The sequence below is a fragment of the Osmerus eperlanus genome, chromosome 7 (assembly GCF_963692335.1).
Source record: "Osmerus eperlanus chromosome 7, fOsmEpe2.1, whole genome shotgun sequence".
Lineage (NCBI taxonomy): Eukaryota > Metazoa > Chordata > Actinopteri > Osmeriformes > Osmeridae > Osmerus > Osmerus eperlanus.
Window position 1 is genome coordinate 19290060 of NC_085024.1, and position 16063 is coordinate 19306122.

General features: G+C 41.6%; 1 protein-coding gene across 4 annotated transcripts; it reads left to right on the forward strand.

Annotated features, from left to right (window-relative positions):
• The first annotated feature begins 1277 nt into the window (after positions 1–1277).
• Positions 1278–15684, forward strand: inpp5b (inositol polyphosphate-5-phosphatase B). 4 transcript variants are annotated; one of them, XM_062465598.1, is made up of 23 exons: positions 1278–1561; positions 2110–2189; positions 2285–2382; positions 2578–2607; positions 2705–2815; positions 3921–4064; positions 7192–7270; positions 7620–7790; positions 8972–9073; positions 9352–9466; positions 10104–10220; positions 10511–10698; positions 10965–11076; positions 11168–11277; positions 11405–11540; positions 11715–11825; positions 12004–12169; positions 12696–12931; positions 13880–13990; positions 14400–14484; positions 14719–14846; positions 14934–15045; positions 15237–15684. In XM_062465598.1, the coding sequence occupies exons 1-23, from the start codon at positions 1505–1507 to the stop codon at positions 15344–15346; spliced, it is 2709 nt and encodes a 902-aa protein (XP_062321582.1). In that variant the 5' UTR covers positions 1278–1504; the 3' UTR covers positions 15347–15684. The 4 variants fall into 4 exon arrangements, with proteins under 4 accessions (XP_062321582.1, XP_062321583.1, XP_062321584.1 ...); XM_062465599.1 differs by having other exon boundaries at positions 2705–2812; XM_062465600.1 differs by lacking the exons at positions 1278–1561; positions 2110–2189; positions 2285–2382; positions 2578–2607; positions 2705–2815 and adding an exon at positions 3351–3686.
• Positions 15685–16063: the final 379 nt, after the last annotated feature.

Here is a 16063-nt window from a genome sequence, read left to right on the forward strand (position 1 = left end):
AGTATATGCCTTCCCAGATCCTCTAGCTTCTTCAACTTCTGGCTTGTGTTCTAAGTGGAGGCCTGACATGGGTTCATACTCACCATCTCTTGCAACTCAACCTCTGAGCAACTTCATTCTGGCTACACCTCGGTACCACAGATTTGGGATTGTCTTTCTCTACACACCAATCCCTAGTGAGGATGAGATGTGAGTTAACTCTCTCTGACTTATACTCCTCAATATCCAGTGAAAAGGGAATTTGAGAACAACACTGATTCTGACCTCTCTGGTAAGAATGTTAGCGTTAATAGTTTTCTTGTCAATCTTAGGCTAATGAAGTCCTGGGGCCATGAGTAGATCTATGTGTCACCTCACATTTCAAAATCCTGTCCTGTTTTATACAGGCTGGGGCTCAAGTCAAAGACTGAGGAGCCCAGGACGTGTGTTCAGCCCCTGGGGTACACCTGAGAGCTCTCCCCCCAGTAGCTGCTCTGACAGTCCCCAGTCCCCAAGAATTTAAATGTAACTTAAATTGATTAAATTGCTCAATCGACTCTGTTTCTTGATCCTTTTATTCATAGGTCAGAGCATAGCACATGCTGCTCCGGACATACTGATGGAGGTTGCCTTCGTTCTTGCAGAGAGAGAAAGAAAGAGAAGAAGAGAGGATGGGACAAACTCCAGCACTCAGCCTCACTCCAGAAGCTGCCCCGCCTCTAAGAGCTTAAGGAGGAGCAAAGAAGTCCAGGACAAGCCTCTGTTTTCAACCCCAACAAGAGCAGGGAGAGCAGAGATGGAGCGGGAGGCTATCCTGACCCAAAGAAAGTTAAGAGATAAGAACTCTGTTTTGGGACTACATGAGGCCTATACTGAATTACATTTTAACAGGCTTTTCACTGAAGTATTACCTTTTTACACTTTCTATAAACAGTTTAATATAGTGCCATGCATTTCATATGAAATGTTTTCTTGAGTAGGGTTATATATATATATTGGTTGGGTCTATAAATAAAGAACATATGAACACTGATTATGTTTTGTTATTATTATTATTAATCTTGCTGTACTCCATAATGGACTAAGTGACAGTTTATAATGCCCCTTTCACGTTATTTTCGTATGGACTTCTATGTAGACAATTAACAGGTAAAAAAGTGCTTCCAATTGTAAACCCAAAATTTTGATTAGGCCTACATGGTTGCTAATCCGATTGAGATGGTTATTCCTAATGACACCCTAATGGTGACGTCACGTTGAGTAGTCTCCTCAACAAAAATATATCTGCGTGGCAGAACTTCGCTCAAGTTCACCGTGTGTCGAGGAAATGTGCCTCGATCAGAAGAACATCTGGCAAAAAAACGGATAATGTCGATATACGGGAAGCTACTTTTACGCGCCAATCCTCGATATAAGCTACTTTGTTTTGAGAGCCGTTTTAAGTAGCCTATATGGATATAGTCTATTTTTGAGATTGTCTTGTATTTAACTTGAAGAGAATTTGCGAGCCTAACGGTTTCCAAGCATGGATCAATCAGTGGCAATACAGGAGACGTTGGAAAAATACGAAAATTGCATCATAGTATCCTTTGTAACACCAAATTGTTTCCGATTTTAGTCGTTTCTCCATGTAGAATTATCAATTGACGCTATCAATCTGACGTTAACTTTCTTTTAAGATCTTAAGAGAAGCTAGCACCGCTATCGGACACACCATTTGATCTCATTCAATGTAATGTAGCCTAAATCTTTGCAATAATGTATTGTTTGTGAACAACGAAAAATAACAAATCAATGCGTAAGATTTTGAAAAGATTTTCTGGGTGGGACGTTTTTAAGGCTCAAGTCCAATTTTTGCTGCGCAACAATTCATCCAGGCGATGGCAATGTTGCTGCGATTCTGAATCAAAGAAACAATGTAACTTTGCCTGAGTTAAGGTCGGTTTAGGTAAAGACTGATGTTGAACTGGAGCAAGTGTCTTTCCTGAATGATTGAATTTGAAAAGGATTTAAATAAAGTATAAAAATATGGATACGGCTATTTAGAAAACAGTAAAAAGGAAAGGAAATATCTCAGCAACTTTGTGTCCTTATAATATATAGTGCATAATCCTTAATTGTTGTTAACATGCTGTCCAATGTCTTGTCGTTGTTGACAACGTCACCGAAAGCAGACTGCTGGGATTGGTCGAGCATACAAAGGAACATGCGTAAGATTAAATATATTTACATCCTACCAACTCTTATGTTGATGTCACTTTTATTTGTATTATTTTATTTATGTTTCACTGTTGTCCTTCTGCAGTCTTTTTGTTTACACTCATAAAAGAATGGCGATAACAGGTGAAGATGTTACTCTGGATGGCATTATTCCAATCTCCAATTCCTTTGATGTTGTTGAAGGTACACAGACGCATCAATTTCAAATTGTATATTTTTTTGTAACGTAGACGCTCCGTAGAGACTGCTAGCCCCCCCCCCCACACACACACACACACAAATCTAAAAGTCATTTTTGAGTCGTTTTTAGCCTTAACAATTATACATAGTCGTATGCCATGACTTACCATTTTCTTTACAATGTTCCTTTGTCATCAGTTTCATCAGCAGATGTAGTTGCAGTTGTGGGTAGGTCCTCCTACTTGAGTCTCTTGCATTATTTGGCCTTGAGTATTTTTATGGCAATCTTTCAAATAATCAAATCACTATATATGCATGGTTCTAGGTGCCGACAGCAGGGTGATGGTGAGCTATCAGGATGATGAGTTGGAATTGAGACTTCCTTTTGGCTTTCACTCTCGCCTATTCCTCAGTGAGGTAAACAGAGTCCTTAGTGGTAAGATACAGTTCCTAGTTCTATTCAGTGTTCTTATCAGTGTTAGAGGTAAACAATGCATATCATTAATGGATGATACTTGTAATGTTGTAAGTGGGAGATAAGGACATTCTTCATCTTATAGGGTGATGATGTGAATGTGTGCAAATATTCACTTCTTGCTACCTTAGTTAAAAACCCTTTTTAACGTATAAAGTTTGTTGATTTACCTTACATCTGACAGAACAGAACTACCAGTAAATAAGGTTATTTTCTCCAGCCAGCTGACCTTTTCGTTTTCACAAATCAGATAGTTCAACAGTTGATAATTAATTTATATCCTTTTAACCTTTGAACAAACATGTAATCAAAAAATACACTGACATGGGATTAAAACAACAACAACAGCAAAAAATATATATAGCCTATAAACTAGTGATCAATGACAGTTGCTTTTCATCACGAATCACTTGTTACTCTAAAAACCACAGAGGAAAGGGGTGGAGCTTGTGAACTTAATGCTCTTGCTGCGTAGACAGTGTATTCGTTCTGCGTTTTTAACTTTGCCTGCAACTGGTTGTTGTAATAATGTAACGATTTTGATTTGCGTAGCACCGTATTGCCCTCAGATTAGTCTCTGATATGATTTTGGTTTGGCCTGTTTATCTGAAAAAAGGATAACCCATTGACGTAGTGAGAAACAAAGCCTACTTTGTCATGGATGTGTAATTCCTGGAATTAACTCATTTGGGCTCGAATGTGTTGTAAGTCACTTTGTGTGACACTCTAAGACAAGCGAGGCTTACTTTTATCCTGTGAGGGAAAGCAGTGATGGAGGGTCTTAGTCTGTCAACTGTGGTTGTTAACAGGAAGAATGTGAGGAACGCTCAAGGTAAACACACTTGTAATCTATAATAATGTGTGGTCTGATTATAAGGAACAGAGCAACCACATTGTATCATGAGCTTTTTCTGGCAAGCACCAGTCCATGCTAACCATGCTAATGTGAAAGTTAAACTGCCTCTCCAAATGTAGGTTATTGTTAGATACAAGTAATAATTTAAATGTTTTTGCCTTGGTTTAACAATATTTGCTTTTTGTTCTTTTCCCCCTGAATGTATCTAAGATGTGTGTAAGTCCCCTTCAGAAGAACCTTCGTTTGAATGGCTCCACAAGTACCGTAAAGCCACCAGAGGCAAAAGTGTCATGAAAGAAGCCCTCGCTCCCATAGGAGCAAAACTGTCAAAGATGAGCCAGCAAAAGAAAACAGGTCAGTCCCGTTCATATCTCAATCACACAGCATAGTGATCCTATCCAAACAGAAACTATACCCAGTGTGACTTAAGGGAAATGTCAAATGAAAATGTTTGCGTTGTTCGTTGCTTTGGTAAAGTGATATTATATATATATATATATATAGCTCTACTGCTGTTTATCTTTTAACTTCTAGATGTCATTGGATAGGCTCATAATGGAATTTTTGTGGTGGTAAGCAAGAGTACTTGTGCTCTTAGATAAATACCATGTTCAGTGGAGTGCCAGTCTCAACACTTGTAGTGAGATGAACTGCAGTTTGAGATATGGATAAGATGAAGGAGTTTGAGGTTTATTTATGTTGATAGAACACATAGGTAGGCATAGGTAACTAGTGTAAAATACTGTCAGTGGCTGGTTTCACCTTTTCCATTTGACTGTTAAATGGATTTTAAAAACACAGAGATATTCAATGGGATTTGTAGGCTAGTGTATAACATAATTGCCATTACACCATCTTCCATTCTATTTGCAAGTTTTCACGGTTGATTGCTTTGGCCTGCTGTGGGACCCGTCACCTAGGAAAAGAAAAAAAGCTTCACATTCCTAGCATGAACAGGTCTTTGGACATTGCACTGCACATAATGTGTGGGAGCAGTGCAAGGAAATGTCGAGGGTGATCAGAGAGCCTGGTATGTGGAAATATATCCTTCCGATTGTGTAGCATTCAATTTCTGTTAGCTAGCCACGTTACATTGGCTATTGCGGTCGACTAAAACTTGACTCGATCTCGTTGCTCAACTTTCATTATGTAGCTAGACTAACGTTTTAGAATTATTCTTGCGTGAGCAATGCTAGCTAGTAGCATACACAACACAGCCTTCTTCTGTCTTTGTTTTGGCACCTTTGACTGGCAAACCATCTTGCATTGTGCAAAATCATGAATGCATCTAGCCGGCTAGTGCTAGCTAGCCAACTAATGTGTTACTTAATTAAAATAAGCAAAGCTAGCATGAGAGGTAGAGCTTTAAGTTATTTGGAACTTGTAGGCAGATAGCTAAGGATGTAAATTAGCTAGCTAGCGAGCCAGTTATCATGTTGCCATCTTCCTTCTGAAGTTATGGACTGTTGGACTAGCTTGCCTGCAATCTCTTTATTGCCAGCATCAATGTGATAACTATGCGTTAGTATTTGAAAGTCTACCAGCTAGATTGTAGTACTAGTGGTGATACTTAATGATAGTGCTGTTGTCCACCTGTCATAATTTCGATGCTGCAGTTGACGACTTAACAACAAGCCGACTCTGTGACCTTATCAGCCTTTTAGCAATGAAGGCAAGCTAGTTAGATACAGTAATATTCATACTATGAACTTTGGAACAACTACAGTAAGTGACGTTATACCTAATTATACAGTAATATAAAATGGCACAGACTTGTCCTTTTTCTGTTGTAGATTACTTCGAGGCTAATATCATGTAACCTAGGCTAAAGGAGCACTCTAATGCATTGCTTCATGCATGTTATCTTCAGTTGGAAAATACTAATACACCCTTCTCACTTAAGTATTGTTCCCTTTGAGGTGAATAGGGTGAATTATTTAGCCAGTCCAGAAGCATGAAGCCTCTGCTGGAATGCAAAATATGCCATAGATGACCAGAAATATGATTTGTGCGCAATAGCCAGTATTCTATCTTTTAGATAGTGGAATAAATGCTTATAAACATGTGTTTTTGAAAAGGATTGACATTTCACAAAAGTACAACCACTATATTTTTTGGGCACCTATTGTCGTGGAAATACAGACTTGCTCTACAAGCTTTCACTGATCTCTAGTTAGACTACCAACAAGAATGTGATTTAGCATGGGGTTATTTACTCAATACACAGAGGCATCTCACAGCACCCTGGGAGTTTCCATCTCATACTGGGTGTAGTCAATGTTTCCATTTCCTGTGCTCCTGTAGCGCTCTACACCCCCTCCCACATCTATGCACACACTTCCATTCCCCCTCTTGATACAGTTTAGCCTACTCAAAATAGTTTATCTGGACACTGTGTGACCTCACAGTTGGTTGTTCTAAGACAAGTTACTTCATTTCCTATTCTGAAATGTGGTACTTAAATAAACTTTCCTGTAAATGTTGATACTCCTCTGTCCTATTAGGTCAGATCAAGTAGACCTATGAGTAAGGAAAAAATCTGTATCGTCATCACATGTAGGTTTACATTCTCCTGTAATATTTCAACCGCTTCCTCTTGCAAGTCATCGTTAAAAAAGATGGATAGAAGACCTGAAAGAGATTACCTCAACATCGTACATTACTGGTAAAACATTAGTCATGATGTGAATAGAAATACTTCACAGGATTAGGCCTATACGCTTGAGTAAAATGATTTGGTCTGTACTGTACTTGTAGGCAGATGGCTAAGGATGTAAATTAGCTAGCTAGCGAGCCAGCTATCATGTTGCCATCTTCCTTCTGAAGTTATGGACTGTTGGACTAGCTTGCCTGCAATCTCTTTTTAATCTATCTTTACTGTTCTTAGACTTCATGCGTACTCCTTGAGTTTGTGCAGCAGAGGGATATAGATTAGCTAATGTGCAGAATTTCTTGACAAACCAGAAAACATACACTTTCTTGAAAACAATTTCCTCCACGATATTTCTGGTTAGGCCTACACTTATAGTAACAGATGGCCAAGTAGCACAAGTACTGGGTTACATTGTCTGAGGGTGAGATTCATTTAGACATTTTAGATGCTTCTTTTTCACCCAGATCTACATTATGGGGATTGTGAAGTGTTCCGCGAGTAACATTAGTATATAATCATGCCCTGAACTGACATTATTATTGACTGGCTCATTGATTCTTCCTTCCGCATAGCCAGAAGCTTGCGGATTAGTGCTGGCACCATCTTTGTGTGCACTTCATTAGAAGAGATGGTCTCTTTAATTACTCTCTCAATGTCTTGCTCCTGCACTTTCCCTTCTCTCTCTCTCGCTCTCTCGCTCTCTTGTGCTCTTTTCCTCTTCCCTTCTCGCTCTCTCGCTCTCTCTCGCTCTCTTCCTCTTCCCTTCTCTCTCTCTCGCTCTCTTCCTCTTCCCTTCTCTCTCTCTCTTATTCTCTCTTTTGGCCACAGACAGGAGGTTACCTGTAAGAGAGGACCAGAGGAGCAACAGGGAAGAGGAGCAGCATAGAGTGGATTCAAGCCCAGAGAGGTGAGCATCTTGCACCATACTATATTTTGGGGTATGGGATGGGGCAAGATGCTCACCTCAAAAGAACTTTAACCTCTGCCTCCAACTCCGGCATTTACACTAGAGATGACATTTGAAGCGGTATATTTTATGCAATTGAAACATATATTACTGTACCTAGTACTGTACGGGACAGGGGTGGTGTTGTTAGCTATTGAATAACGACTGCAATCGTAAATCCATCCAGTCAGGCTACGCTTTTAAACTCAAACCCAATAGGGCCGGCCCGATGACATATTTCTATTTTTGTCCATCCCCCCCGTCGTCGTCGTTCCCAACCCTCACCCTCCTCCCCTGGTGTGGCCAACAGCCAGGGCAAAGCAGCGCGCGAGGACAGGGATGACATGGTGCGCTCCTCCAGTCACACCCCGTCCAACAAAGCCCAGATGCTGGCCATGCCCCAGTTCGGCCTGAGAGACAACCTCATCAGGTGTGAGCTACTGAAGAACGAGGACCAATACACCTACCTGGAGAACTACAGGTGAGTTTGTCCATACCGGGAGCCTGGCAAACCTGGGTATCTTGTATTATATTGTGGCTTACAGAGAAAAACGATCTGTTTTAAACATTTCAAATGGCAACTTCTGCTTCAGTATTGTGTGTTCAAGAACAGTCTTTATGATGCAACACTTTAACGCCTAACATCAACCACAGTTTGGCATGATTCACACCCAAAGCCGGATATAGATAAATGGGTGTTATTTGCAGGCCAGACTGACAGACGTTGAAATGAGTTTTTTCTCTGTATGTTGTGTTTGAGATCCTGTTCCACTGTCTCACTTGAGACTGCATCCACAACATTTTGATATTGCACTTTTTGGCATGTATTGCTGCATTACTATGTAATAGTTGTTGAGATGTGATTGTTGCACTGTAGCAGAGCGATTATTATTCACCATGCCTGGTAGCAGAGATGTGGTTACTTTGCACTGCACCCGGAAATCACAGATTGTTCCTTGAATAACCACAAAAAACTGTTATTTCTGTATTATTCATGAGCACAAAGGAAGGTTTCAGAACAAAAGTGTCTAGTGAATATAAGACAAAGCTGAAACTGCTCAGGAGAGTTAAGAAACCCAAACAGGCTCATAGGAAACCTCCCCTCTAGGATTTACAATTGATCCTGATGTTCATGATATTTGGTTCCTTAACATAGAGAAAAAAACAAATTGATATTAAAGGTTATAAGAAACAAAACAAACATAAATGCATGGTACATGAAATGTATACTGTTAGATGTAATGCACATGTAATTCATGACACATTAATTGTATATTAAAATAAGTCTATATTACATTGTATGTAATGTATGAATACTGTTAGAATTATGCACTCCTGATCCTTGAAAGAAAAAACACGCACAAAAAAAACTTTCAATGGTCCCCCTGCTGGCAAGATAGGAACATTGTTTGACTCCTTCACAGAGGGCTCATGCTTTTTACATTTTTGTAAAGTCAGCACACTGCTCTGTTTAGGTCTTACATTCCACCATAACAACAGAGGCCCTTAGCAAAGGTCGTTAGGAGATGTCTCTGCCAAGTACCCTCACAGTAGCAGGATATGTCTGTATTAGGTAGTGCTTGTTCAACAGAAAATATGATTTATGGCTCTCTGTAAATATCTGTCACTTTCTCTCCATTTGTAACCGTCTCTCTGCTGTAGTTTCTTTCTGGGCACATACAATGTCAACGGACAGACACCAAAAGAAAGCCTTCGTCCGTGGCTGGGGTCCACCCCCACTCCTCCCGATATGTACTGTGTGGGGTAAGTCACAATCTACCCCTGAGTTGGAAATAATCTCAGACTAGCTAAACCCTGTTTCCGGTGCCCACATCACCGTTGCTTTGATCCGACTCCACGACAGTACTGAATCAAGTCACTGTCTCACTGACCCTTATGGAGAAGCCTTGTCCACGAGAGCTAGCACCAAAACTCTTCTAATTTTCACCGGTGTCAGTTTGCTCCATAGTTTATCCGGCTGGGAAGAAGTCTTGTGAGGAGAGTGTGTGTGTATGTGTGCTCAATGTCTCTTCTGTTTCTAGGTTCCAGGAGTTGGATCTCAGCAAGGAGGCCTTCTTTTTCAACGACACACCCAAGGAGTCTGAGTGGATGAAGGCTGTGATCGAGGGGCTGCACCCAGACGCCAAGTATGCCTTAGTAAGGACCCCTTCTCTGTAACTGTGACCAATCGACTTCATACAGTGCTTGGTTCCCAACATTGTCAAGCCACAGACGGACAGAGATGCCATTAAAGCAGAACCCTGTCTAAGAAGCCAGACATGAACATGTTGAAAGGCATTTCCTTGTTTGGTGGAAGCTTGTTTGTACCACATGTGGTTCCCTTTCTGTATGACTTTCATCTTGTTTTTTCCCTTAAAAACGCTGACTACAGACTGCTTCCTCTGTTCCTGGTAATATCAAGCACTCTTTGAAAGTTCAAACTTACGTTCTCCTTTCTCTGAAGCTTGATGAGAAGTTATTTTTCTTTCTCTGACTGTCACAATTACACTCGTGGAAGCTCTTTCATGGCCATGGCATAGCTCAGGTCTGAAATGAATTGGCATCATAACTGTGTTGTCATAGGTCTTATAATGTAGGTAAATACCTTTGGCAATACAGCTTGTGAATCCATTCAGCTGTTAATATTGCATTTGTGTTGACTGATTTACATCCCCCTGTAAAGGTCCACCTGAATGCTGATATAATACCTGATATTGGATTTGTGTATTGCTGTTTGTATGGCCAGTGTTTATGGGTGGCTGACCTGTGTGTGACCTACCTCTGTGTACTACAGATCAAGCTGGTGCGTCTGGTGGGCATCATGATGCTGTTCTACGTGAAGAAGGAGCACGCAGAGTTCATCTCTGAGCTGGAGGCAGAGACCGTGGGCACGGGCATCATGGGAAGAATGGTGGGTCTCCTGCCTCTGCAGATCACAGGAGCCGTGTAAATAACAAGACAAAACATTCCTCTCCTCCCTGTCGTAGCCGGATCTCTATTTGTATGTTTTCAATTAGGCCCCGTTTTAGTTCTAGTAGTCTGCCACCATGGCCTTGTAGAAAAGTCATCCCCTAGTTGTCCTGGAAGTTAAAAACACAAGACCGGAACTCCCTTCTTTTCTCTTCTCTCCCTCGCAAGGTTTTATAACATGAAGTCTTACTCACTCTTTCTCACACTCTCTCTCTCTTCCCTTCCTCCCAGGGCAACAAAGGCGCCGTGGCCATCCGTTTCCGGTTCCACAACTCGGACATCTGCGTGGTCAACTCCCACCTGGCGGCCCACGCTGAAGAGTACGAGAGGCGCAACCAGGACTATAGGGACATCTGCAGCCGGCTCCAGTTCCACCAGCTCAACCCCAGTCTGCCCCCTCTCCCTATCATGAAGCACAGGTAGGAGACCGCAGCTGCTGGCCCAAGACCAGTCAAACCACTCACGATTCAGGTGGCTCCTGCCCAATGAGATACATATGGTTTGGGGGGGAAAATTAGAGCCCACTGCACCTTTTTCTTTCCTTTTCAAAAAAAAGTTGAAAAGGACAATTTTGAGTGAGGAACAGAGGGGTAACATTTTAGAGGCCACTGCAAATTTTACCCTTCTGTTCTTTTTAAAAAGGAAAGGAAAAAGGTGCAGTGGTCACAATGTGGGTATTTTGCAGTGTCATCTTCTGGCTGGGGGACCTCAACTACAGGATAAACGATCTTGACCTTGAAAATGTTAAAGATTTGATCTCCAAGAAGGACTTGAAGACGCTGTATGATTACGACCAGGTAATGGACGTTTTGGACGTGCTGTTGTTTTATTGCTGCCCTGACTGTTCAGTGTGAGCACTAGTGCTTAAAGTCAGTCTGTGGTTTTCAGCTGAAAAGACAGATCGAAGAGGACGCCGTGTTTGTGGGTTTTACAGAAGGAGAGATTGATTTTCAGCCCACATACAAATACGACACAGGCACTGACCAATGGGACACCAGGTAACCGCAAAGCTTACCTGCTATACCTTTTGTGTTGTAGGCGCAGAGTCATTAAGGAACGGCATTAAAGCTTGCCCTTGTTGTGGCTTGTTTTCGAGGTTTTAATGAATCGCTCTCACTTCCTTAGCGAGAAGTGTCGTGCCCCGGCGTGGTGCGACCGGATTCTGTGGCGTGGGAAAAACATCCGTCAGTTGCACTACGAGAGTCACATGGCCTTGAAGACCAGCGACCACAAACCTGTCAGCTCGCTGCTGGAGATAGGGGTAACAGTATTTTCTGTTGCAATGTCTTTTTGTCGGCCCCATTATGGGTCTGTCTTACTTTCTCTCTTCGCTAGGTCCGTGTCTCATCCTTTAAATCATTTCTTGTCCCCTTACGCTTTGACCCTGTACAACCCACCATGACCCACTCGATGTTTCTGTCCCCGTTGCTCACAGATCAAGGTGGTGAACGACGAGGCCTATAAGAAGACCTTTGAGGAGATCGTGCGCTCCATAGACAAGATGGAGAACGACTGTATTCCGTCCGTGACCTTGTCCAAACGAGAGGTGAGGCGTCGTGCGATACTAACTTGATTTAGATGTACAGACACCGTAAAGCAATTGTTTCTGTGCCTCTCTTACATACGACGATGTCCCTCGTAGGTCTTCTCAGTGGAGAGAAAGAGTTTGTCCGAGATTGGCTGTTAATAGACCCTAGCCCTTGTCTCTCTCGATGTCCCCTCAGTTTCACTTCAAGGACGTGAAGTTTATGCAGCACCAGGCGGAGACGTTGACCCTCCACAACGACGGGCAGGTCCCGTGCCAGTTTGAGTTCATCCAGAAGCCGGATGAGCCCACCTATTGCAAACCCTGGCTGACCGCCAACCCGTCCAAAGGGTTCATTGCTCAGGGTGAGACCATACTGCTGAGGTGTATGGAATAGGGCATCCAGAATCAGAATGGGATTTAATCGCCATGAAAGTTTGGGGGGGCGGGGGGGGGCGTTGGGAGGGGCGGGGCGCCCCCCTAATATAATGGTAGGGGAAACACTGTATTATAACTCTCCATGCAGAGGGAAGGATTGGGTTGAGTTTGTCTCGCAAGACAGCAGTGAATGGCGAAGAAGCTATTTCAGATCCGTCTAGCCCACGAGAGCTCTTAATAATGAGATCTCGAAGCTCTGGAAAGAGTAAGTTACTAATTATCAGGGGGACATGCCTTTATGCTGCTTACTTCCCAATGTTGTGTCTTGCTGAGGCAATTCATGAAAGAGTTCCTACCATATAATACAATCCTGTCGCAGATGAATGATGTAACTTGCACAGCTGCATGGACATCGAGCTGTTACCTTCACATGCTTGCAGAACAACAAATAGCGCGTGGGTCATCGAACTTGCACACTCAGGGGGCCTTTAAAAGTCTCTCCTCCCGTGCCAGGTGGAAACGTAGATATCGACCTGGAGGTGTTTGTCAACCGCTCCACGGCTCCAGAACTGAATTCGGGCCTGCAGCAGATCGAGGACATCCTGGTCCTACACCTGGAGAGGGGCAAGGACTACTTCCTCTCCGTGACGGGCAACTACCTGCCCAGCTGCTACGGCACCTCCATCCGTACGCTGTGCCAGCTGAGGGAACCTATCCAGGACATGCCCCTGGAGATCATCCGTGAGCTGGTGAGTTCAGCTTCCAGGTGCAAAACAACTAGCAAAACACACACACACACACAACTGGGGCTTTGATATGTGACTTCCACTCTTCAGGGTTATTTGTTATGTCATGACAGTCTTGTCCTTGTTATTTGGGGAGGCTGATTAGAGTATCCTGGTGTACTAGAAGTATAACGAGTTTTGAGGTACAAAACCATGACGTTGGACATGCAAAAAAGGTGCAAAAAACAAGTCTAGGGTACACTCTGTACCTCCTATCTGATGTCAGTTCATTAATGTCATAACCATCATAGACTGTTGGACATGGTGGTTTTACTTCTAAATACAGTGTAGATAAAAAATCTTTGCAAGAAAAAAAAAAATGTATCAGGGAAAGTTCTAATGGCTTTGCTGCATGTTTTTTTTTTTATGTCCAACATTTGCCAAATAGAGTTAAAGGGGAATCTTCTTGTTTTATGGAAATCTGTTTTTGTGGTGAACAAGCGTTTTCAGTGTCCTGATCCAAGATAGCTGTAGGTGGTTGAAGAGGGATATGCCGCATTTGAAATTTGGCTGCTGGCAGAGAACCTACTGTTACCAGGGAGAGCCTCCAATGGTGCATTAGACTTGCAAAACAGCAGGATGTTGTTAGATGAATCAGCATGCTCTCTGTGAGGCTTGGCTTTTGTGTTTTTAATCAGTGTTTAATTATTCAGCCTGAAACGGTGTGACACAAGACCTGAAAGTCTTCAGAATAAAACAATTATTATAGTTGGTTCTTTTATCATTTTAGCTCTTTCTCATTTTCTCTAACTTGTTTACTTAATACCTTACTAAATGTAAATGTAATACCCAACCAAAATGGTTTCCACATACATTGGATTTTATGTTAGATTTGAAATAAAAGTACAATTTTAAATTTATTTGTATGTTTTCAGTTTTTCATGTCCTTCTGTTTTCTTTTCTTAACTTCAGACGGAACTATCTGAAGGTGAGACCAGAGCTGAGAGCACAGACAAGCCTCTTGACATCCCTAAAGAGATCTGGATGATGGTGGACCACCTGTTCCGCAACGCCAGCAAACAGGTCAGGACTTTTATTTTTAAGCTGCTTCTGATCACTACACCCTTCTTCCTCATGGATTCTTTTCCCAGAAAAGAAGTTAGTGTCCCAGTAATATTTATGACCCAACGCTGAATTGTTAAACTTTTGGCCCTCTTGCTGGTTGTAAGGCTTTCTTGCCTTTCAAGGACTAACCTATTGGTTGGCTTCTCCATGGGCAACTAAAGAGAGTGAACATTCTGAATGCTTTGAAAATAATTGTTTTGGTGATTTATGGATGAGAAGCAACACAGAGTTGTGCCAGAAAGGTTTGTGGAATTGTATTAATACATGAGTATTGTGTATTAATACTCATGTATCAATTGTACTCACAGTTGTGAATTTTGGATGGTTAATTACCTACTTAATTAATGTGATTTGTTTAATTTCATAGGAGGATATATTTCAGCAACCTGGGCTCCGAAGTGAATTTCAAGAGATAAGGGATTGCCTTGACACAGGCATGCCAGACTCGCTTCGTATCCTTAAAAACTGTAAAACTTCGCAGATTTGGGGGTGGGGGGGGGGGGGGGGGCTTCATTGCAAACTCATATTGTACCGTCTTGAACCTGCTTGGTTATAGGCACCAGACAATTACTCAATTATTCAATAATTCCCCCCACATGGTGGAGCCAGTCTCAACAACTTGAGGATAAATTGCATGAGTAAGATACCAACATTTGTTTTTTGCCCTTGACACTGTGGACTCCTAGCTGGTAGTAACCACTCAGTGGCAGAAGCATTGCTCCTCTTCCTCGATGCTCTCCCTGAACCTGTGATCCCCTACTCCCTCTACCAGCAATGCCTGGAGTGTTGCTCCAACACAAGCCAATGTAAAAAGGTAAGTCTAGAAAGTTCTGTGAACATTTGTATGTTTATTACTGGTTTTGACTCTTCTGGCTTTCTGTCTCTCTACCTCTGTCCGCAGGTTATTTCCATGCTACCTCAGTGCCATAAAAACGTGTTCAACTATCTAGCGGCATTTCTACGCGAGTTGTTAAAAAATGCTATACACAATCGACTGAATGTCAACATTTTGGGTAATCAAAAACAATTTGCTCTCGTTCATCTTAAATGTTTTGAAAGTTAACAAGGAGGGACCAAAGTATTTCAGTAAACGGTCTATATTTAATATTTTCCTTATGGGTTAGGGTTAGGGTTATGCTTATGCTTAGGGTTAGGCTTATGGTGATGTTGCATGTTCCTGACATTATGCCCTGTTTCACCACAGTTCCCATTTTTGCTGCTTTGCTACTGAGGTCGACGACAAAACAAGATCTTGCTGAGAAACGGAAGACTCAGGAGTTCTACCATCATTTCCTGGTCCAGGACCTCTCCTGAATAGCGCACGGATCCTTTCACTTATTTCACTTAGTGTACAGCTCAGTATTTGTCATAGTTTGTAATAATTTCATAAATTAAGTAGTTGTTTGTAAGATATAGTCTAATTATGTTCTCTGATTTAAACATTTTTTACAGTAATGTTTCAACGTAAGATATCATTACACAGCTGTTACTGTGTAATGATGAGCAGCTGTAGAAAGATTTTAATGTATGTAAAGTTACTAGTTATTTAAAGAGATGATTTGTATTTTGCAGTTTATGATGTCAAAACAACAAATTGTTTTTTATATATATATGTATGTATATATAAAGTCCTGTTTCAAGGAATGTGATCAGTTGGATTCATTTTTTGTTGTATAGGTCATTAGATGTAGTCTCACTACAAGCTTGTCAATGGATGGATGGTTCATTACTAAAAAAATACTGTGTACTTCCTCGCATTACTTAACCTTTTTTATATAAGGAGATCACTTTTCTTAACCGTTCTAATTCACACACACCATGTAACACAGGAGAACATGGTTGTGATAAGTTTCCACTCTACATAATTAATAATTTACATGTGCTTGAAAAGCACATTTATTCACATTTCAATAAAGCACATCTGCTTGACCAGAGGTTCAGATTACTCATGTGGGATGATACGACAACCGATGCCATATACTACTCGATATATAAACATTTAAGAGTGTATAACAATGTGTAGCTGTATTT

Excerpts from the sequence above, each read along its gene's own strand:
- inpp5b (XM_062465598.1), top strand. The coding sequence starts at position 1,505 with ATGGATCAATCAGTGGCAATACAGGAGACGTTGGAAAAATACGAAAAT. Across the intron at positions 10,221-10,510 it reads CGGGCATCATGGGAAGAATG|GGCAACAAAGGCGCCGTGGC; the intron begins GTGGGTCTCCTG and ends CCTTCCTCCCAG. Across the intron at positions 11,541-11,714 it reads GCTCGCTGCTGGAGATAGGG|ATCAAGGTGGTGAACGACGA; the intron begins GTAACAGTATTT and ends CGTTGCTCACAG.